The sequence below is a fragment of the Gossypium hirsutum genome, chromosome A13, assembly GCF_007990345.1.
Source record: "Gossypium hirsutum isolate 1008001.06 chromosome A13, Gossypium_hirsutum_v2.1, whole genome shotgun sequence".
NCBI lineage: Eukaryota > Viridiplantae > Streptophyta > Magnoliopsida > Malvales > Malvaceae > Gossypium > Gossypium hirsutum.
The window spans coordinates 111,552,481-111,576,885 of NC_053436.1; the positions used below are offsets into that span (position 1 = coordinate 111,552,481).

The window sequence follows — 24,405 nt, forward strand, 5'->3', positions numbered from 1 at the left end:
AATCAAAGCATTCACTTGATTGATGCCAATGGTTAGGAATTCCCAACTTTTACTAGTACTAGCTATGAATAAATATAATACTCCCGTAATTGGCTTTTGATTTAGCATTCATATGCATTGTATTGTGTTAAAATTATACCCGTCAAAGAAATGATGAATGCATAATGCACATTCATTCAGTAGCATTTTTCTATTCCTAACAATAGTGTTGATAATATTGGTTAGCAAAGGAGCAAAGCAGAAGAGAGCATTATTAAGAACATATAACGAAAATAAGCTATCTAACAAAAAGACAATCTAAACATGTGACTTATCTACATATCATGCTTCATATCAGGAACCAAGAAAGTAGCTGTTGATGGTCCAAATTTCACAACAAAATAGCTTCCATCTTCATTCATCTAGGCGTGATGGAGGGAATGACTCCACTGACAAGGTCGCTACCAGAAACATCCGATGACACATAGGGATTCTTCACCAATGATGATGATGATGAAGAGGATGGTGGAGTCATCTTTTCAGCTGCAGTGTCGATGGATACTGAGACTCCCACGTCCGACTCTGGCATCATTGCCCATATATTTTCAAGTTCACGAACCACATCTGCCATTGAAGGCCTACCATCTGTCTCATCTTGGCTACATTTGAGGGCCAGTGTCACAAACTTCTCCACGCATTCAGAAGGATAAGAACCCATCCTCCCATCGATCACCGAGAATATCATACCAGAATGATATGCAACATTAACCTGATAACCATTGAAACTAACATTAATCTTGTGAAAAATAAATAAATTACTATATAAATGAACAAGTCACTGATATTCCATGGGCGATGCAAGCAACTAAAGGCTCCCTCCATGAAAGTAATCATCATAAGATCCTCATTCCCAAACACCCAACAGCAAGGCTATTTTCCCTCTTCATTTTATTGGAAAGAAGTAGATATAACCTACATGTCATTTAGTCTAGTAATCCAATAACTTCTATTTTCGACTTAAAATTTCCCGTGTGTAAGTGGAGGGGATACTGCAACCAAGATCAAATTTCAATGAAGATATGCGGATAGAAGTAAAATGTTACCTCTCGAACAATGTTTTTTCCATGTGAGATTGGCTGCATCCCAGTCAAGAGCTCCAGAAATACAACACCTAGGCTATATACATCACTCTTGTCTGTCAACTTATGCGTTAAGAAATACTCAGGGTCGAGGTAACCCTGCCAGAGAAAACAAATATTAGAGATTGAGATAATAGATATATTTGACCATACCCTGATTATTATTTCAGCCATGAGACAGTCAATTAACCTATTAGAATTCCAGCTCTTAGTAGTTTTCTGGTGCACCTCTTAAAAGTTAAGTATAAATAAAGGAGGTATTTCATCAACTCTGGCTTGAATTATGAACTGTTTGTATTATTAATATTTCCAGAAATTTTCCTTTTGTCATCTAAAGACTCAGGTGCTAAACCATTGCAGTTTTAATCTAGAACAGTGGTAATATAATCAGAGATGAGAGGAATTGGACCAAATAAAGAGAAGAGATAGAAATAACATCAAATTTAGGTCTATTAAGATGCTACAGTTCATATGTTCCACTATTTCTTTGAAATTATCAACACGAGACTTACTGGTGTCCCTTTTACAACCGTAGATACATGAGCAGGCACTGCCCCCTCCATATCTGGAACAGGAGCAAGTCTTGATAGTCCAAAATCAGCAACCTTTGCTGTGAACCTCGAATCCAATAGTATGTTGCTGGCCTTGATATCTCGATGGAATATGGGAGGATCAGCTTCAGTGTGTAGGTAGAGGATTCCCTTGGCTGAGCCAAGGGCAATTTTTAATCTCATTGCAAAATTCGGAGGTTCTTTAGACTTAACTGTTATATCATATGAGCATAGCATTAAATTAGAGCATCTAATATAGGCAGAAAAAACTAGCAAGACCAGTAAAAGTGAATTTTGCATTCCTTATTGTGTAGTAATATATCAGAAAGATGAACTACCAGAAAGATGATCCCTCAGAGTGCCATTTGGCATAAACTCGTATACCAACATCTGCATGTGCAAAAGAAATCTATTAGTTTTTCGCCATATGATGATTTTCAACAAATGCTAAGAGAGATAGAGAAGGGTTGTTCTTGCTATATTGTAGCACATATAGTTTGGAGCTTAACATTGCTCATAAAGAATGAAGTTAGAACTTAGAAGAAAGTATTAACCTTAGTTGAAAGTGACAAAGAGCCAAATCTAAGCTGATAAAACCTCATAGTACTTCTCCATCTATGTGCATGTATCCTCTCATTTTATTTTTTGGCAACAGCAGAAAATGACAATTCCAAAGATTTTACATCTTTCAGTTATATTTTTAATTTTAAACAATTTGAATTTTTTGTTTGGAAACTGTGAAATGGCTCGTCTGTCATATTGCTGGCCAAGCAACAGAGATTTGAGGGTACAAGGCATTCCACTGAGGATATGTCTAGTGTACATGATTGAAAGAAGATGAGAGAAAGTACCTGCTCGCCTTCTTCATCACAATATCCAATCAAAGATACAAGGTTCCGATGGTGTAATCTTGACAATAATTGAATTTCAGTAAGGAACTCCCTTTCACCCTGTAATGATCCCTCTTGTGCACGTTTGATGGCTACTATCATGCCATCAGCCAAAGTTCCTCTATAAACCTTTCCGTACCCACCTTGGCCGACTTGAGTAGAACTGTTAAAATTGTTTGTTGCCGTGGCCAATTCTGTGTAAGTGAAACTCTTGACACCATCTATCTTAATTGATGATTTCAAAGCTGTATAGAAAATAGTCTCAATATTAGAACAAATACCTAAGAAAGAAATAGGATGATATTTTAAAGGCATCAAGCATACATGTAATACTACATTTTGTTTCCGGAAGAATGCAACAGATCATAATAGGAAACTAGGCTTTTCCCTGATCCATTTTAAGAAAATCAAGATAAACAAAGTCCAAATTCAACCACAAATTTCCAGATAAAGATTGAAAAACAATTCAAAATATCAGAGGAATCAGTTGCTGACTACATAATGTCTAAATGGAAACTGCGATCTGCATAAGATACTCACTTTGACGACGTTTTGAAACTAAACGGTAGTTCCTCAAACGCACTCTCAAGATTAAGAGTGTGACGACTGCAGATAATGTAACAGCAACAGCAATGCCCCCAAGTACAATACCAATCAATGCACCCGTACTGACACCAGATCCTGAAGTGCGGACGACAGCTGCAACACCCAAGAGAATTCAGAACCACGCAACGAAACAGATCAAAGTTATTCATCACCAAAATTATTATATATGCATGCACATAAACAAGGAGCAAATTCTAGGTTTATGTCATCTCTGGGCAAGTTACAAGTGAGACATTGCCAACCAATTGTGGTTGCCACAAGGCCTTATTACTGATGACCATTTAAAAGAAATGGAAATTTTGTAAGAGCATCAAGTGTCCTCGATTAAGATTTGTCTTTAGCAGACAATCATTGAAAAGGTTTATGACTTGTATGCCAAAGTCAGTCACAATAAAGTTTTCCTTCAATCCGGAGGATATAAAATGTGTATCACAGGATCATCAAATTATGAAGCATTTCAATGTTTTCCAAGTAACCTTCAGCTGTAGAGGATGATTAGGCTTAAGCTAATATAACCATAATGTTGTTACTCATAAATGAGGTGCTGAACATGTTATCCAATTTTCATAGCTCACACAGGTTATGACATGTCCAGAAACGTAAGGGAAATCATAAAAGTCAAACTTCAACTAATTTATTATGGTGCAATGCAATGTTTGCATTTATTGCATCTATTTTCCATAAAGTTGCAAAGAAAATTTAATTATGTAATAGATAAGGTTCTCAAGACAAACCGCCTCTATAGATGTCTGGTAAATTGAAGTTGATAAGTTCATATGGACCAAATATGTCACTATCAGGAATATTCCATCCTGTGAACATTCCCCTGATTCGTTGAACCTCACTTCCATTGAACATACTGCCACTGTTGTTACTGGCATTATAAACAGGATAGAGCTTCAAGTTCATTTTCAATCGAGGTCCTTTTTCCCATTCAAAGGAACCAATATATAGCTGATCAGAATCCAATTCAAGACCAGTGGTAAGGTACTCCGTAAAGCTATTTATATATGGAACAAAATCTGAAAAGCCAGGACTCTTCAACCGATATACAACAGGAAGAGGTGCAGCACAAAAGCAAGATAAGTTAGATGTAGGTGAATATTCATAAGGGAAGGGGCACGATTGAGGTTGACAGGAACCAGTGGAGTTTGTTCCAGACTGACTTCTAGTATTATCATTGCGGGATGCACATTGCTGGGGTAAACTTAAACTGTTATTTGTGCAGACAGGGTTCCCTTTGAGCCTGAAATTGTTCACATAATTAATCCAAGCAGTACAATAATAATTTCAAAAAGGCAGCATCAGTATATACATTAAAAATACCCCAAAAAAACTCAATTTTCATTGATCAAAAGCATCTGTAAAGATACATTTAATTACTGATGAAGAAAAAAATATACATAATATGCATGCTAGTCGTTTGAGTTAAATTTAAATGCAAGTTTAGAAGCAAACCAGAGAGTGATATTTGGAGGGAGGTCAGTGCTGCCTGAAATATCGGTAAATGCATTGTTCTCCAAATCCCTGAAAGTGTCAATTAGCCAAAAGCCATAGCTTAGCAAAATAAGAAGCTTAAAAAATTCTTGCACCTTTAACCCCAAAAGAAAACCCATAAGACAGATGAAATCAACCAAGATAAAGTAACACTGTAGCTCAGCATATCGGGTCCAAAATCTTTGAGGTGCAGAAAGTTGACAGCATGGGGAAATAAATTAAAGCGCATTTGCTCTTTTTAGTGCTTACACAATAAGACTTTCGTTTGCATTCAAAGTCTTGTTCTGCCATAGGGAGGATGGAATGGAACCATTCAATGAATTATTGGCAAGTGACCTGCAATGAGGAATAACTGGCAACATAAAAAAAGGGGGGGTCTAAAATTCATAAAATAAGGAAATAAGGGGGAAAAAAAGAAAAAGAGTTTGTCTAAAGAGGTGAAGGAAGACAAAGGAGAAAGTCCTCACAGTTCCTGAAGAATTGGTAGGCTCGAAAAGCTGGCAGGAATGCTTCCAGTAAGTTCATTGTTGGCTAAGTCACTGTGCATATTGTTTACATAAAAACATTGGTGCCATAGTCCTCAGGATTCAAATATTGCATATTCTTAGGGAACAAACACTGAGATAAGCAGATTGGAAGATTAAGATCTTACATGGTTGTGATATTCCGTGACAGTTGATTTGTAGGTATGGTACCATTAAGCCGATTTGAACTAAGGTCTCTGAAATTTATATGATATAGAGGAGAAATAAAACATTGGGTCAATTTTCCCAATGGATAAACAACATAATACAATTACTTACAAAGCAGCAAATATATGAACTTACAAATAACCAAGTTGGGGTATCCTGCTTAGATCAGGTATTGGTCCTTGCAAATTACAGTTCCTGATGCTCCTGATAAAGCCAAGTGATGCAGAAAAACAACCATTTATGCAATGAGAGCGTTCTCTGAATTTGTATAATGCATTCAAATGCATGCTTAAATAGTCATTGAGTCTAAATAAAGCTTCTAAAACATTGAAGGTTAGGGACAAGTAATGGAACACATTTAGCTTCTTCGGTAGATGCTTTTTTTTTTATGGATACTTAATTGGCATGAAGTATAATTTCAAAGGTGGAATACCATAAGACTAACTGCTCTAAATTGTATAAAACGTTTTAACATGTATAATTTTCTTTTCAATCTTAATATATGTGAATAAATGTTTGCGCATTCCAGTGCTTGTTATTTTGCCAATGTTTTCCTGCTAATTCAATTTTGTGTGGTAGAATCTACACACAGTGGCATATTGCAATGCTTTCTCTTAACGCTTCAATGATTACATCTTCCTTATAGCCAATAAAATAGAACAATACTGTAGTATTATGCTCCCCAGTCCCCATCACTTCATAAACCTTCTAGTAAACAGAAGATTCAAATGAATACTTACAGTTTCAATAATTTAGACATGTTTCCATAGGAATCTGGAATTGTAGTCCCTTCGAAGTTGTTGTTATCCAGTTGACTGCAAAGGGTTAAGAAACAATTTAGAAACTGAGCACAAGGTTACTCATGCATTATAATATATGGAAAAGTGATTTTCTTTTTCTAGGGAAAAGCAAAAATTAAGAAAAAAACATATAGGAAGCATGGAAACAATAAGCACAACCAGACAGCAATATTCTTTTTAAATAAATTTTTTTATAGCACAAATTGTATTTTTCTTGCAACCTCAGTTTCGCTCGGTACGATTCTCCTCATGGCACTAAACAACTACCCAAGCAGAATAGCTCTTTCTCTCTCTCTCTGTCTCTCTCATATACATATTTTAATTTCTTAGCTATATCATACCATTCAGAGGAAAATAATTCTAGAGAAGTATTTTTTTAGAAATTATGTTGATATAGATAGAAGCTGCATCAATCACATTCACTTATATAATCAGCTAGCAATCAAACAAAAGGCATTGATGTCTCTGTCCAAATAAATAGCAAAAATGTCATTCCACAAACACCTTCTGGAATGAATTGTTTCAATAACTCCTTACAATTAAATGATTGATATTGCAGATTCCATGCACTACTGAACATCTGCTGCTACCATAATTGGCTACAGAATCTTTTTCTTTTGAAATTGACTTGGAATTGAACACATCATGGCTTCTCCATAGTGTTCACTGAATATCTTGACTGCTTGAATAAGGACAATTTTGCATCAATTGGATTGAAAACTCAGACCTTGATTACATTTTGGCCGCTTATCACCTAAAGCTAAGCTCGTCAATCCCTTCAACAAAGCCTTACCACATAAACCAATGCTCCATTTTTAAATCAATGGGATAGGTCATATCCCTTGCATAACAAGATCAATAACATGGAATATAAAAGGTTATAATGAGCATGCACAATCACTTTTGAGTGATGTACTTTTGATATGATCTTGATTCTTTGTATATTGTCAAGGTAAATATGAAACTTCCACAAAGCACTAAAATGTTTGATCTATACTGAGATAATTACGGATCTCAACTTAGTGGTAAGGATAAGTTACTCATCCATGCCTCTTGTAGAGAAGAGCAGAGTTTTAACTCCAGTATAAATGGTATGACAGACAATATCAATTAGAAGTAGACAATTCAAGAATATACATAAAAGGATCAACTGTACTGTATGCTTAATCTAAAATGCATAATAAACAGTAAGTCACTAAAACAGCTTATTAATAAGTAAAACAAAATGCTAAAGCAGGTCAAGAAATGTAAAGAATCAAATACAGTGATTTATCTTGGTCAAAGCATAAATCTAAATCCAAACCATACAGGATAGTCAAATTCGGCATTCTGGATAGCTCTGGTGGAAGATGCCCAGATAAATTGTTATTGTCCAGAAGGCTGCAGAAACTCATTTTGTCAGCAACAAAGTGACATGATTAAACAGGAAAGCAGAAGAGGGTGCAGATGGTTAACAATGCAACTGATAACGAAGATGAATGACATGACTAGAATTTAAGACAATAGTTGGTGAGAAACTTACAAGTGAACAAGATAAGGTAATCTGGCGAGTTCAGGTGGAATTTGCCCACTAATTGAATTGTTGTTCATGTGACTATTTACATGGGTTAAGAGGAAACAAAAGAACAATGAATATGAAGAAAAGGTGTAGTAGAAGGAAAAAAAAAAACTCACTGATAGGGTGACTAGCAATAAGGAAAATACTTACAAATGCTTTGTTTTGTTTAAGTTTGCAAATGATTTGGGTAATTCTCCAGATATCTTGTTCTCGTCAATTTGTATTCTGTCTAAATTTGGAAGATAACCAATTTCTTCAGGCAAAGAACCTGTCAAGCGGTTTCCATTTAGGAGCCTGGAAACAAAAATATCATATATGAATAACTACACATAATTCATTCAGTTCTGAAGAATTTCAAATTGAACTAGATCACTTACAAGAGTTCCAAGGATGTAATATTGCCAATCTCCTTTGGTATACTTCCAGTTATGCTATTCCACATAAAATCCCTTTGGTAAAGTTAGAAGAAAAAAATATCAGCCAATAACAAACACTGTATACTGGCATTAGGTTAAAAATGGCAAAACTTCCAGAGTCTTTGGCAAAGGATATCTGAAAATAAAATTTGAAATAAGATTAAGGCAGTTTATCAGGAGCGATATAATAAGCCTCACAATATCCGCAAGCGAGATAAGCGGCCAAGCTCCGGTGATAAGCTTCCTGAGAGATTCATATTCAATAGTTGCCTGCAAAGACCATGACAAAAAGGAATAAACTGTCGTAACAAAATGGTAGACAGAAATGTGTCTTTGAAATCAGGAACTTATGTAATCATTCTTCGAGAAGTTATCACAAGAATCAACATAAGGTACAAAAGTAAACCAGTACTTGGAAAAGGGAGAAAGTAACTATTCTTGTGCTGAACACTCACAGTTCTCTAACATGTAGATAGCCATCATCCTGAGTTCCATTAAAGCAAAACACACCTGTCCAACGGGATGTGCATGGGTCTCCTCGATTCCAATTACTCAAATTCCTATTAGGATCAATCAAAGTTCTCCTGATGGCTTGTAATGCCCTGACTGCAAATTGATGCGAATGGAAATGGTGAACAATGATTCAACAATCAACATTAACAATTAAGGACTTTCCGTCCAGCATGGAAGGAGAAAAGGGAAATAAGTTAAGTTTTAGAAGTGGTCGTGCTGTTATACATCTCCTGAGAGATGCTGTTAGAAACTGGAGGCGAAAAACAGAAAGAAAACTCAGGGCCAAAAGTCCAAAACTAAGATAATTTAATACATCCAAATCCAATCCAGGGGCAAAAGTTTGAGTAAAAGATGGTGCCTTCCAAGTGTAAGCAAAATGACCTTCATCTGGGTGCGTGATGCCATCCTGAGCTCCGACAAGTAAAGAGGATCCAAAGAGCCACATAAGAAAGAGAGCTCCTAGTGTCCATGGCCATGCCCCTGATGTGAGCATCCTCGGAATGCGAAACTCAGCAGAGTTTTGAAACAAACCCAGACACAAACCCAGACCGCCTGGGAGTTTTTGTTTTCAGAATTCCAAAAGCCGCCCTCGGTTACTGGATAAGCTAGCTAATTGGACAAGAAGATTAACCTCAAATGAAAACTGCAAATACAAGAAAAAGAGGAAGAAATTGAACACGAGAACGCAAAATAATCGAGAAGAAAAAGAAGTAGAAGAAGCAATCAATAAAGTTACCCTGTTCCCTATAGTGTTGGTGGGCGGAATTAGTAGTAAAAGGAAAATTGTAAAAACAAACCAAAGAGCTTGGGATGGGGTGAGTTGGGGTTTGGTATGTGACTGAGTGTGGAAGACTGAGTCCGAGTCTGACCACGTCGACATGAAGAATGGCGCATAGCTGAGCTGATGATGATGATGAATACTAGTATTAAACTCGCACATCTCTTTCGGTTAATTTCCAGGTTTCTACTGCTATTTTCCTTGCTTTTGAATTTACTTTATTAAATATCAATTAATGTCAGCTATGTCTCGAGGTTTTTTTTTTTTTTTTTCGGTAGTGGAGTATTAATTATGAATTAATGGCCAATTGGTTGAGCTGTTGACTTATTTTGGCGGGGGAGGGTGGAGGGGCGGGAGGGAGGCGCGAGCTTCTTTTTAATTTTATATGCCATGTTTCAGTCAGTGTCAGGCTGCACAGCGCAACTTTTTGTTTCCATGTTCGCCTCCCGACCCGACTCAAATCCGACTGCCCTCTGTAACCTTTTTATTTCTTAACCTCTCGAATTAAGAGATCCAAAATTATAATGATACAAAAAATTAAAAAATTTCCACACCATTGTTGTTTTTTTAAAACAAGCTTACCACATCTAAATAAATCATTATCCTTCCATTACTATCTAATAAAGCATTTATTTGTAATATGGGATTGGTTTATGTTAATGGTTCACTTAGACTTACTTAAGTACAAGTAAACATAATATATATCTAGATGAAATAATAAAGCTCAGCAATAGCAATAATAGTAATAACATGTGTTAAAACAAATTAGAAATTCAAGTAATAATAATATTTAAGAGGATTAAAACCCTATCCTTAACGCTAATTCACCTATAACTATATATATCTCTCAATAATTTATTTTGTTTCAACAATCAACAAGAATAGCAAAAATAATACTCGTATAATGATAAAGCTCATTGGAATTTTTGCTGTGCTTTATAAAGCAATTGAGATAATTAATACAAGTTACAGTTACGTGTAGAAAAAATTGAGGAATAACGAGTGTCCAAAATAAAGAATAATGCATTTACTTCAATGTTAAGCGGAGATTTTAAGTTTTTATCAATTTAATTAGCATGAATTTTAGTATATTTTTAATAAAATAAAAAGATTAAAATGTCTTCAAATAATATAACATATTTCTATAATTTTTCTAACTAAGTTAGTGTCCGGTTAACTCGTGACACTAACTTAATCAATGACTTAAATTATAATATAGACATATATAATTGATGGATGTAATAAAATGTGCATAATAAAGTTAAAATGAATGAATAAATCAAAATAAAACCTTGATTAGTTGAGTGGTACATTTAAAGTTTTTCCAATGCAGTTAGCATGAGTTTGAATATTATCATATACATATTTTTATTAATTTTGTAAATTAAAAAAATTAAAATATTCTCAAATAATATAATTTATTTTAAATACGAAAGATAATTTCTACAATTTCTTTAACGGATTAGGTCGTTAAAATTTTATTAATAAGGTAGATAATGAATGTTAAATTCAATTCCCTTGTCAATATTTTTATTTTTATTTGTAAGGTTTTCTTTTTTACCGTGTCAAATTTCTCTTTTGGATAATTAATTGATAGAGAAATACTTTTCCTTGATCAACTTGTTTATTTTTTAATTAAAAATAAAGTTTTGGTAGCAATTCTAGTCAAAAGTGGGGTGTTAAATTATCATTAATTATTATTAGCATGGTTAAAGAAGAAGTCCAAAGTCATGTTTTTTATTTTAAAATTAATTTTCTGAATTGAGTTGTTAAACTGATAATCACATTTAAGGTCTAAAAATTAACAAGATGGATAATAACGTAATATAAGATGAAGATGGGAGAGACAAGTTACTGCCAGACTTTTCAAAAAAGAAGAAGGTAGTACTGAAACATCTATAACTTAAATCGTAGCTTATACTAATCCTAATCTTAATCCAATATAATATCTCTACTTAATCCTAACCTAACCACAGCTCAATTGATGAAGGTAAAAAAACATCAAGAAATTTAAGTTAAAATAACTCTAATAGTGTTATTACAATTTATTATTGTTCACAAAGTTTAGTCAATAGATCTAAATCTCATCAATCGAATGTATTGTTTCCGTATCGGAGTTTTATCCTTGACCTTTGCGAAAAGTCATACATGGTACATGGAGGGGACGTCTCGGTTGGTGCCCCATGTAAGTTTGCTTTTAAATCCTATACAAAGCCTAGGTTGGTGGTTCGAGCTACGGTGCACGTAAATACCTCTATAATTATTCACACACCCAATATTAACATTCATTCCAAGTATTGCAAGTAGCAATCTTCACCAACCGAGGCACCCGCTTTCTAAACCGTACATGGCTCTTTCTATGAAAATCGGGGGACAAAACCCTGACATGGGAACAATACATTCGATTATTATTAGTCTAAGTCGATTACCTAAAGGACAACACTTTAAAGACTTTTCTCAAAAGAACCACTTCCACATCAACAATTATATTTTTATTAAAAATGTCTTTTTTTTCAACTACTAAGAAAACCTATTCACTTTTAAAAATCTACCATTTAAAAACCTTAATTAAATTACCATCTAATAATAGGCCGCAAAAATAAAAGTAATAATTATACATGTGTCATAATACCGTTGCTAACTTTGGACTCCTTGAATGTTTCTCGGAGAAAAGTTAGGTTCGGGTCCATTAGCATCGACAATTGTTTTATGAAGACTGGTTTTTGCTATAACTTCAATGAGTTCCTTTAACCAAATCACTATTTATGAGTTGTCAGTTGATTCTTCAACAGGCACACAGTTAGAGTTTAGAGCTGCTCCCATTGCTTGGGAGTTTACAGTTTCATGTTCTATTTCACTTCCCGATGAGGTCTTTTTCACCTTTTCTTCACGGTATTATTATGTTATCGGTCACTTTAAAATATTTACCCTTACAAGGTAGTGCTTACTGATTTATACGGGATTCCACGTTCCCCAAGCTACTTGGGATAGAGCGTAAATTTTTGTGCGTGTGGCACTTTTCTGGTTAATGAAACAATTTCTTTTTATCAAAAAGTTTTATACTTGTTAGCTATACATGTAATACATAAGATATTAAATATATTAGGCATGCAACTAGGAAGATTGGGGAGTAAAAGAAGAAATATGAAAATAAAAGGATAAACACTATGAGTTTGAAAGACCAGAATTGCAGCCCCACTTTGACATCAGAGTGATCAAATAATTGTGCAAAAAAAAGGTCATTGTAAATAGGGTTCTAATCTGAAAACAGCAATCCATAAATTGAAAGCAAATTAAGAGAAGGCCACACCCAGTGCATTCAAGCAAACAATTATCTACTTCCATTTTTCTATGTTTATGGTGGGTCAAACTCAACATTAAATGCAATGAGAAAATAAGCTGAAATAGATTGAAAGGATAGTAAAAGAAAGAGAAATGTATTTGCAGCTATCTTATGCATGATAAATTGGTAATTGCAATTAGCATATAGAGTTATGATATTTTTCTAATTCATATATCAACTTAATAATTACCATAAGAAAATGTAAAATGGCCTAACAGGTTTATATTGGTCATTTATGCGCACCTACAATATGCAGTGCTGAACTTTCTTAAATGAAAGAATAAATGGTTACTATTTTATGTGTTAGACAATTTTGGAGCAATTAAACAAGAATGGTCAAACAAGTTTTATATTTATCAGGTACGTTCTTAAACTTACTCAAAGACTAAACATGATTTACTGATGTATCGCATGAAGAAGATTTTGCAAAAAATGAGCCAGCTGCAGCTTATCACAAATGATCTTGTAATGTTTTTATTATTATTATTTTTGACAGAAACCAAGCACTTCATTAAAACTACAAGACAGCAAGGCCGAAAGCCTAGAGAAATAAAACCGTAAAGTACAAGGCCAACCGAGCCCAATCCTAACCCCTCATTGCTGCCTGGAGCAAGGAAAAATGAAAGCTGATCGGAAGTGTCTGTTGAAGCAAGGATGAAGTACCCACGTCCAACAGGAACGCCGGCGAGTAGGAAATAACACCGTCTTCATAGCGGAGCTTGTCGGGGGCATTGGCTGAGCTTTCATCCTAAGCCTTCGAACGGGCGTCAGCAACCGGACAGTGAAAGTCTAGTGCAGCTTGATCGTCGATCGTTTCCATGCACGAGCAATCGAGGCTAATTTGGAGAACGCAAGGGTAGTTAGCTGAGTTTTGCAGTAGTTTAATTTCTTTCCAAGCCATAAACATTCATTTTACCAATTATAATAATAAAATTAAATATTCAGTTATTACTAAATTTGTGTTGGAGATATGGTTGATCATCAAGGAAATCGACATTAAAGCTTGTTCACTACTAGTCTCAACCAGTATACTGTTTTACGCATTGTTGCCATAAGACCTCCTACTGCATTCAAACCACCAGTTGCGGTTTGGTCTAAATTATATAAGGATCCTCAAAGAGTAGAACAATTTTTGCGAGAGATGCCAACAAGGAACGGTCGGTGATATTTCTTATCCGATTTGTGGTTGCTGCCATAAAACTAGCTTGCATGCTCTTCGAGACTGCCAAGTAACAAGGTCAACATCGACCAAGGTAAATTCCAGGTTCAATTAAAGTTTTTTTTTTTTTGATATTATCAACATCTATAGATAATAATAAGAATAATTGTATGTGATTATTTATTTTTATAAAATATTAGTCCAAATTAAAAGTAATTTAATATGATTAAAGTTAATTGAGTTTCAGTTATAAAATAAATTATATAGTTGAATTACATTTCCTTGTAAAATAGTCAAAAACAATTTTTATTTTTTTGTAAGTTATGCATATAAGTAACTTAAATATGTGTTATTAAACTTGATTTATAGTTATTATAAATTTATATTTTTTATGTATTTTGCATTTTGTGAACAAAAATAATTAAGGGTTTAGTGTTGAAAAGAAAATCTCAATAATATTTTAAATTATAATTGCAATCTATATATGGATGAAAAAATAACAATCCAGGTGAAAATTTTTTTTCAACAAAACAGGTAGGTTGGTTGGACGATATGGGGTGAAAAATTGGGCATATAATTTAATATAGTAAGAGGTATAGTAGGTGGGGTTAATCATTCGTTGGACGTAAGGTGACGTGATGGTGGTCTCAGCTCGGCCCAGTCTCTTTATGGGTTTTGGAAGGTAAGGTAGGGTGGTGGTATTTTATATCCACGTATCTTTCCACCGTAGTAGGTGAGCCTTGGAACGGCTCTCCCTACATTTTTATTTTCTTTTTCATAGTATCATCGCCAGTTTCGTGCATAATGGGCCACGATAACTCCACCCATATAGTCGGCTCGGCTTACTGGATCAATATCACTTTCGTATACTATTTTATTTGTAATGCAAACATTTTGTTATATATTAAAACTACACATCAAATAAATTAATAAATGCTTTAATAAGTAAATCGTTATCCAAAAGTCATTAGATAATTTCAATAAAAAATTTATGTTTATAAAAGTTGTGAGAAAAATTGTAACCAATTTTGAGTTGACAAAATGATTTAGGCTTTTTTTTTCCTTTGGTTCCAAGGCAAAATGATTTAGTCAATGGCTCAGTTAGCCTACTATTGTTCTTTTCCTTATAATATATAAACAAAGAGAGGAAAAATAAAAAGAAATTATCCTCCGCGTACTATAATGGGAGGGGAATCAATGTTGAACATCAATACAAAACAGAACTAGAAAAAAAAAAAAGGTTAATTTTGAAAAATAAATGAAATATTATTAGTGCTATATTTCTGTTACGTACACCAATTATCTACTGAAATTAACAAAAAGTAATTTATTAATAGTATTTTAAAATTTAAATAGATTTAATAAATTGAATAACTGAAATGAATAAGCTATTAAAAAGAATTAAAGCTATAAAGAAGAATTAATATTTTATTTTTATGATTTTACTTCGTAAATTGAATTACTATTATTTAAGTCTCACGCGTACAGTGGTAGTGCCTGTAAATTTTTTTAGGGATAAAATTAAATTGTATATTTTTACGATAGTAAAAATATAATTTTATCATTTTAATAACCTATATCTATATAATTTTTAAAGAGTTAAATCAAATTTTTATTATTTTTAATGAATTAGAATATAATTTTATTATTATTAATTTAAAATTTTATAAATTATAAAGAATTTAAATTTAAATTTAAATTTTAATATTTTAAAGGAGGGCAAAGCACCTTGGTGGAAAGTTAAGTGCCAAGCTCTAAGCATAAAATGAAATTAAGATGTAAGGTAAAATTAAGAAGGGTAGGTTTCGTATTTATTATGAGGACTAGGAGATAGCGGTGGTAGATATATCATCTCATAAAAGCAGTGTCGTTTAACTTACAAAATATTATTTATTTTGATTTATTAATTTTTGCAGTTTTATTTTATTTCTCACAAAAAGGAGTATAACAAATTTAATAATGTGAAGGTTTTTTTTTTTAACATGTACATTAAATTCTATTACATAAGCGATAAATTCCTCTCTAAGATCTTATAATAACGCCCTGATGAATATAATAAGAGTTGCAAACCCTGCCCCGATCCTTTGGGCTTCTTATAAATTACAATTAAACTTCCCCTCTCTCTGCTAATATATTATGTTCTTTTTGTTTATTATGTATAAATCGATGTCAACTTATGTTGGTTGCTTGTTGAAAATGTGTTTGTCATCTGGTATTGGGCTAATTATCGCAACAAATAAGAATATTTTAATATATAAAATATTACCAACCACCTCACCTACTCCACTCCCTTGCAACGAAATGGCTGGCTCACCCAAGCCCATACCCTCCTCTTTTTTCTTTTTCTTTTTTCCTAAAGAACAGATCCCAACCTTTTAAATACTATTTAAGTGATGTAGGTCATGTGAAGGAAAATATTTATATAACAAAATAAGAAATTATTTAATTGAGTGAAACTTTTTATATTCTACAAATAAAATAAATACTTAAAAAAATATATGTTAATTTTTTTTAAAATTACTTGTAAAATAAATAAAAGAAATATATTAAGTATATTAATTACTCACCTAAAAAATATTGATATAAAATAAATGTACGTCAAATGTTTTAGATTGAATATTATAATTTTAAAATTATTAAATATAAAAATTTAAAACATTTAGAATAATAATGAACATGAAAAATTTATATTATAATAATTTTATTGTTTTTAATAATTGAGAGAAGGAAATAAGTTAAATATTCATAAAATATAAATCCAACAATCCAAAATTCAAAGCTCACCAACTTAATCCGGAGCACACACATGCCAGCAACCACGACCACAAGCCCCACCTAACCAAGGCCTGCCACAGCCCCATTTCAAATCTCCCCCCCTCTTTCTCTATAAAGTTCGTTCCCTTACTCAACAATTTCAGTTCACCCACCAGTTTATTGCCGAAGTAAAGAAAGAAGAAATAAACTCAAAGCCAAATGGATCTCCTCTTCTTGGAGAAGGCCCTCCTGGGCCTTTTCGTGGCGGTGGTACTAGCCATCACCATCTCTAAACTTCGTGGCAAGCGGTTCAAGCTCCCTCCTGGACCATTACCCGTGCCGGTGTTCGGCAACTGGCTCCAAGTGGGTGATGACTTGAACCACCGCAACTTGACAGATTTGGCCAAGAAATTCGGTGACATATTTTTACTTCGAATGGGACAGCGTAATCTGGTGGTGGTGTCTTCACCTGAGCTAGCCAAAGAGGTGCTCCACACGCAGGGAGTGGAGTTCGGCTCAAGAACTAGGAACGTAGTGTTTGATATATTCACGGGTAAGGGTCAAGACATGGTTTTCACGGTGTACGGAGAGCACTGGAGGAAAATGAGGCGGATCATGACGGTACCATTTTTTACCAACAAGGTTGTGCAGCAGTACAGGTTTGGATGGGAGGACGAGGCTGCTCGTGTAGTGGAGGACGTGAGGAAAAATCCCGAGGCAGCCACCAACGGAATCGTTTTGAGGAGGAGATTGCAGCTGATGATGTACAACAACATGTACAGAATCATGTTCGACACAAGATTCGAGAGTGAGGATGATCCTTTGTTTGTTAGGCTCAAGGCTTTGAACGGGGAGAGGAGCCGGTTGGCTCAGAGTTTTGAATACAATTACGGGGATTTTATTCCCATCTTAAGGCCCTTCCTCAGAGGATACTTGAAGATCTGTAAGGAGGTTAAGGACAGGAGGTTGCAGCTCTTCAAGGACCATTTCGTCGAAGAGAGGAAGTATGTATCAAGTTGTTTCTTTTCTTTTTCCTGTTTTTGGGCAAACACGTTGGTGTTAGAATTGAGTAAACAACACAATTGAATGATGTGGCTGAAATTCATTTCAGGAAACTTGGAAGCACAAAAAGCATGAACAACGATGGATTGAAATGTGCCATAGATCATATTTTGGATGCTCAACAGAAGGGGGAAATCAATGAGGACAACGTTCTCTACATTGTCGAGAATATCAATGTTGCCGGTATGTTATATGCTCTGTCTGTCCTGTCCTGTTCTGTCTTAGCCACTTTAGTTTTTACCTCAACTCTGCTAATCAATCCTGTCCTGCCTTATGGATATTTTATATTTGATGCATTCATTTCAAATGCATAAATGTAAATATTTCAAGAAGTTGGCCATTACAGTTACAGGCATGTTAATAAATTAGGACTACTATCTTCGTTATAGCCCTAATTAGTATTACTGTAAGGGAAATATGTCGTGAGTTTAGCATACAGTTTCTGCCACAGCTACTCTTTAATAGCGCGTCTAATTGATTTTACTCAATTTTGAAATAAAATTAAAATTTGACTTCAACTTCTTGTGAAATTTATGAAATTGAAAAGAATGAAAGAGAAAATAGGATGGATACTTCTTTTAATCATTTTTCTTTAGACTAATTTGAAAAACAACTAAGTGAAAATTGGTGGGTTTTGTTTGTTTTAGTCACTACTTGGGGTACAGGGGACAAGTTATCGTAACAAAAATTATTGAGTTAGAATTTGTTGTGTTCTACAGCAATTGAGACGACACTGTGGTCGATCGAGTGGGGCATTGCGGAGCTGGTGAACCACCCTGAAATCCAAAAGAAGCTGCGGCATGAACTTGACACTGTTCTAGGACCTGGTAACCAGATCACTGAACCTGACACCCACAAACTCCCCTACCTTCAGGCTGTGATCAAGGAGACTTTAAGGTTACGAATGGCAATTCCACTACTCGTGCCCCACATGAACCTGCATGATGCGAAATTGGGTGGCTATGATATCCCTGCTGAGAGCAAAATCTTGGTAAATGCATGGTGGCTTGCCAACAACCCTGCTAACTGGAAAAATCCCGAAGAATTTAGGCCTGAAAGGTTCTTTGAAGAGGAAGCCAAGGTTGAGGCCAATGGTAATGATTTCCGCTACCTCCCCTTTGGCGTGGGGAGAAGAAGTTGCCCAGGAATTATTCTTGCATTGCCCATCCTTGGTATTACTTTGGGTCGATTGGTACAGAATTTTGAGCTCTTGCCTCCCCCTGGGCAATCTCAAATTGATACCACGGAGAAAGGTGGACAGTTCAGTCTTCATATTTTGAAGCATTCCACCATTGTTGCTAAGCCAAGGCAATTTTAACTTGTTCTCTTCTATCCATTTTAGTGAACTCTTGTAAGACAGTATGAAACATTATTCAGTTGAAAATATTTGTGAGGTGTGACAATGTAAATCCATGAATCAATCAAGATTTGCAATAAGATTAATATTTTCCCTTCCACGCGCTACTTGTATATTGGTTATTGTTTTGTTGTTCTCTTAATAGTTATACTAGTTTAATATTATTTATTTGAACATGCATATCTCCCTATTAATTTTGGGCAAATCTATATGCTAGGCGATTACTGGTTTAAAATTATGTGGCTGATACCAAAATTATTACAGTGTTATTCTATAAAGGGATAAAAACTCCCTCCAAGTAATGCGTGAATGAGTGTGAAGTGCCGAAGTTGAGTAAGAAACGGTATAAGAAACGGTAATCAGAATGGGTTTAAGGGCGACTCTTTCACTAGGACTCAGCTACGGTAATCTACCGCAGATAGATACTCATTCATTCAGTACTCTGATGCTAGCTATGTATATAGTTACATCAAAAAATAAAAATAGAAAGGGGGTGATGTGGGAGCAAAATATTCATTGAAAACTCCAGTTTGTCTGTGTGTACATCTGTAATCGTACGTATTGATTCTGATGCATCACAGATATTAGTAGAAAGGCAAGTGTAGAAGTAGTACACAGGAGGAGAGACTAGAAAGTAGAAAGCAGAAAGCACTTTTCCGATTTTCTTTTCTTTTTTCACCCAGCACTGCAGTAGAACAATACCAAATAAACCAGAAATTATTATCACATATGTACTACTGCCACTGCCACCAATCAAGCTCAACTCCCAAGCTAAGCTAGGTTGCCCTGTCCACAGCTTTCAGGCAACCCAACTATGAAATTCCAGCATCTTGTACTATATGTATCAATGCTTGCCGGCACAATGGACAGGAGGAGTTTGACAACAGCCATGTGTCTATACACATAGCATGGAAAACATGGCTGCACTTTGGGACAAGTCTGACTTTCTCGCCTTCTGCAAAATCTCCAAGGCAAATTGAACAATCTGTCACTGTAAGATTTAGTCCTGATTCATATGCCGTGGCTGGAATCTGGCTCAATGCACTCTTTGTGAGGCCTGTACTAGTTGAAGGCAGTTCGTCGAGTGCTGGGATTTGCTCTGAGGTCCATAAACCAAAGCTGTAGCCACATAGTACAACATAGCGGATAGCTGAATTCAGCCCAAGAGCACAAACCAGTGCACACAGCAAAGCTGCCAGGACTATCACCATGTTGTCGTTAAAATTGGACTCATTGTTGTAGGTCCCAACTACGCTGTTTAAACTGCTGGGCGGCATCGCGGTTTCCATATCTAGGAACAGCCGATGTGGGCGTTGTTGAGGAGTCACCATGGCTTGTTTATGAACAACTTGTTAATGTTTGGGTTAAGGTGGGTAGGTGAAGAGCTTTTGGGCTACAAATATGCTGGCTGGCAATGCTCCTTTCCTCTCTCAATGCCTTTCTTTCATAGATAAATTTCACTTACCTTAGCTGAGCTGAGCTGAGCTCCACTGCTATTGGTCACTGATATTAATGGTCCTTGTGCATGAAAATCTTGTTGCCTTTGGTCCCAAATTAGCTAAAGCTGAAAATCTTAGAACTAGGAGAGATATTTTTAGTGTTCCACGAGTATCTATCCTATCCACCTGCTGGGTTTTAAATGAAATTACTAAAAAGTTTTATATTGAATTATTAATTTTTATAAGAGCGAAAAAATATATTTCTTTTATTAATTAAAAAGTAAAAAAAATTGTTGATGACAGTTGAATTTATGCATAATATCCTCTAATTCAATAAATTTAAAAAAAAAAATAAAAATGATTAGACACCAAATATAAATATCACAACATTCAATATAATTTATATCCAATATAAATAATGAGTAATTTTATAAGTTTGAATAGAAAAGTCAATTTAAAAGTGAAAAACTGATTGTTTAATATAACTCGAGTGAACTCATATTTCTATAATTATAGTATAAATATTAAATGTTAATCCCATTAATACGGTGTTTGGACTGGGGCAGAAAACTACCGTTGAATGGTTAAGAGTGACGGCTTACTTACAGGCTTCCGGGCAAGGCGATGCCATTCATTCATTCTTCACTTGAGTTGCAGTGCATTGCACAGACAAACTAATAGGAAAAGAATTAAAAGGCAGGCACAGACAGCATTCATTTCATCAACGTGTCAAGCAGAAGGGCAATTCCCTTCTTTTCCTTCTGTAAAAAAACTTAAATTCCCGGAAAAAATATACAACGATCATATAATCAAAAAAAATTTGGTTCATCCTTTGGATAAGGTAGGATAGGATCTGATGGTGATTCAATCCAATTACACAAACAAATAACAACCATTGCAAGGTGGTGATGGAAACTCAGGATCCGCAATCTCAACCATGCCCACTGCCAATCCACCACTCCCGCCATCAAATTCAGCCGATACCAGCTGTGCATTCATGACGAGAGGACCCAGGAGGGCCCACTCGGAGGTGTTCTTCCGCTTGACTAACCATGACATGTCCCTCTTTATGATGGATCCTATGAACGCCGGAGGATCCGACGAGGCGTCGACGACCTTTTCTCAACCTACATTGACCTCGACAAGCTCAACTCCTCCGACGCTGCACTGACGGACTCACAAATCTACTACAGATCCTTCTGAGGTGGAGAAGCTGTCGTCATCCTCCTCCAGTCCTAGACACAGGCACAGTAATTCCGTTGACGGCGAAGTTATGGAAGCCAAGAAAGCTATGCCTCCTGATAAGTTGGCTGAACTCTGGAACATTGATCCCAAACGTGCTAAAAAGGTTCCTTCTTCCTTTCCTTTTCAATAACATTTCGATTTTGCATCAATCAAATGTTTGGACAATTGCAAATTGTTTCTTTTGCTTTTTTCAACAAATTTCAAGGAATTATCACTTACCACTGTATTAGGCGTTATCCCAAGCAAAACGTATTTGTGAATAAATTGAATGCTCCAATAGAAAAAAGAAGCCCATCTCCTTTAAATTTCATTAATTTTATGTGATAAAAACGAACTGAAACCATTACTTTTTTTTTAATTAAGGATTTTTCTTTTTTCTTTTTCCTGGACAACAAGTACTTTATTTTTAAGTAACATACCATTTTTTTGCATCTATTTTTCTCTTCTTTCAAAGGACAAAATTTTCCTTCCTAGTAAAGTAATGCATGAGTTCACTTTAAGTTGATTAAACAAAATCTAATTAACATCCATGATGCCTATTACTTGATCAAGATCTGACTATATTGCTCGGTTAGTCTCCCTTCAAGTAATTATATATTTATCTAAGTAATGTTTAAAAAGTCCGCTGATAATTAGATTTGGGCATAATTATATTCTGTATAGGTAATCATTATAATTGATGAATTTTTCTAAATTTAGGCGTAATTGGAGCACCTAATTAATTTGTAAGTTCAGCTTTTTACAAGATTCGAGGAAAACTAGGAGTTTGTCGAAGTTGCTCAAGAGTCAGTGTGATGGGTGAATATTGTAGTATAGGCTGTTTGTATTAGTTGTTAAGTCAGTTGTTAGTTAGCTTAGTTAGTTTCAGTTGTTGTATTGTTTGTTATTTTGTTAAGATACAGTTGTGCAGGAAGTTGGATTAGGTCTTTTATTAGAATCGACTATACTTTATGGCTACTATCATTCTTTGAATCTAAAGTAAGCTAGTCTCATTTAGGATATTATAGCTTTGATTAACAAAAACAAGTATATATCCTTTTCTCTAATTCTTCTTAGTCTTTGTAGGGTTTTGTAGTTGTTTTCAACCGTGCATTATTGAATATTTGACAAACCATAACCATAACATGGTCTTATTAATTTGATAGATAGAAATTTCTACACTGAGATTGTATATAGGTAGAGGAAACTCTACATAACACGCTTGCAATGGCAGTGCCAGGTTGAGTCTGATCAGTTCATCCTGCAGAAGCAGCAAAATCATGCTTTTAGTTGTGTAAGTTTAAACTCAATCATTTAACAACTAATCCAAAAGAGAGAGAGATAAGAGAGAGAGAGAGACTTGGAGCAATCGACATCAGGGGTGACCTTGTAGGGACAAGTAGTTCCACATTTTGCAGGGATCTCATTAACACGGTCGTAGTTGAGTCCAGGGATTTTTGCAGCACCTTCTTTAATACAGTTACATTTCTTCCTGCGGTCTTCGGTGGTTTTGGCAGCCGCGTCCAGAGTTTTAATACCCGTACAGCAACTTGGAGCCACTGTCCCTCCAAAAACCCCATAGTTAATGCACGGAATAAGGAGGAATGTGACCTGTTCGCATGTTATGGCTGCACCTACACAATGATGAAGCACCAACATGGAAACTGTAAGCAACAGCATCATCAATCCCATCTTTGCCTTCCCAGACCGGCCCATCCTTCCCTAAGTTTGTGTTTACTGACAACTTTTGCTGCTTAATTTGTTATGTTATGCAGATCCGTACTTACTGGACCTCTACTCCTCTACCCTTTATATAGAGAGAGCGTACTTGGATTGGGCCTGCTCTTTTTTTTTTCTTCTTTTCTCGCATGCGTCAAATTGAAGGCGATGAGGAGCAAGATTTTCCGGTTACAAACAAGCATATTGTTGGCATTAGCGGCAAGAATATTCAAACTGGAAGATATCTCTTTTACGTATGTTCATATATGATGATTGATGGTTAGCTGAAAATCAAATTAAAAGACTTCTTAACATGTGCTGGAATAGCGATAGTGTTCATCTCCATATTGGTCTCATCCTCCAACTATCTTCCCTCAAATTTCTTTATTTAAAAGTTAAAAAAGTAGATTTAAAATTTAGTTGATATATTTTATTTTCAATAATTTACTTTTTTATATTTTCAGATTTGAAAATTCAGATTCAGTTGTTCTACCATTAAATTAAAAAAAAAACTCACAGTAGGAGCTATGTATTAAAAAGATCATTTGAATTTGACAAAAAATTTGAATGGTATTAACAATTTTTAAAATTTCACATGAAAATTTTGATCAAAATAAATTATTTAAACAAATCAATGAAATTTTAAAAGTTAAGGTAACTTAAAAAATTAAAGTATAAATATTAAATCTCAAATTTCAAGAGACAAAAATTAAAATTAAACTATTATTATATAATTAAAAAAATTGTGTCACGTAACTGGTAGTGAATATTCTTTGGTGTCAAATATCTTTGTGTTATATTATTATATTTATATCAGGATTATTGAATTAGGTACAAATTGTCTTCAGTCTTGTTATGGTTCTCATCCCTATATTTGAGATTTAATTATTATTTTTGGGTAATATTTGGTCCCTAGATTTTATAATAGC

General features: G+C 34.7%; 3 protein-coding genes and 1 pseudogene across 3 annotated transcripts; 2 read left to right on the forward strand and 2 right to left on the reverse strand.

Moving 5' to 3' along the window:
* Window positions 1-89: 89 nt before the first annotated feature.
* On the reverse strand, window positions 90-9,688 carry LOC107957676 (probable LRR receptor-like serine/threonine-protein kinase At1g06840). Its single transcript, XM_016893222.2, has 21 exons — window positions 9,378-9,688; window positions 9,023-9,284; window positions 8,584-8,734; window positions 8,327-8,398; window positions 8,090-8,161; window positions 7,863-8,006; window positions 7,677-7,748; window positions 7,463-7,534; window positions 6,095-6,169; window positions 5,490-5,558; window positions 5,315-5,383; window positions 5,130-5,201; window positions 4,912-4,998; window positions 4,624-4,692; window positions 3,900-4,411; window positions 3,100-3,258; window positions 2,521-2,804; window positions 2,008-2,059; window positions 1,631-1,881; window positions 1,083-1,217; window positions 90-748 (listed from the first exon to the last, which is right to left on the reverse strand). Exons 2-21 carry the CDS (start codon window positions 9,132-9,134, stop codon window positions 398-400), a joined length of 2,880 nt encoding a protein of 959 aa, XP_016748711.2. The 5' UTR covers window positions 9,135-9,284; window positions 9,378-9,688; the 3' UTR covers window positions 90-397.
* Window positions 9,689-16,894: 7,206 nt separating this feature from the next.
* Window positions 16,895-19,055, forward strand: LOC107957678 (trans-cinnamate 4-monooxygenase). The gene is given in 3 exon segments (NM_001327661.1): window positions 16,895-17,679; window positions 17,787-17,920; window positions 18,457-19,055. Coding segments are annotated over 3 exon segments (1,518 nt in total).
* An 851-nt stretch (window positions 19,056-19,906) lies between these two features.
* Window positions 19,907-20,425, reverse strand: LOC107957680 (RING-H2 finger protein ATL73). The gene has a single exon (XM_016893229.2). The coding sequence runs from the start codon at window positions 20,423-20,425 to the stop codon at window positions 19,907-19,909; it is 519 nt and encodes a 172-aa protein (XP_016748718.1).
* A 1,045-nt stretch (window positions 20,426-21,470) lies between these two features.
* Window positions 21,471-23,967, forward strand: LOC107957681 (bZIP transcription factor 18-like; annotated as a pseudogene).
* Window positions 23,968-24,405: the final 438 nt, after the last annotated feature.

Coding starts and splice junctions, on each gene's coding strand:
- LOC107957680 (XM_016893229.2), bottom strand. CDS start 20,425: ATGGTGACTCCTCAACAACGCCCACATCGGCTGTTCCTAGATATGGAA.
- LOC107957676 (XM_016893222.2), bottom strand. CDS start 9,134: ATGCTCACATCAGGGGCATGGCCATGGACACTAGGAGCTCTCTTTCTT. Junction 4,412..4,623: donor CCTCCAAATATCACTCTCTG/GTTTGCTTCTAA, acceptor GAACAATTTCAG/GCTCAAAGGGAACCCTGTCT. Junction 3,259..3,899: donor ACCAGACATCTATAGAGGCG/GTTTGTCTTGAG, acceptor TGGGTGTTGCAG/CTGTCGTCCGCACTTCAGGA.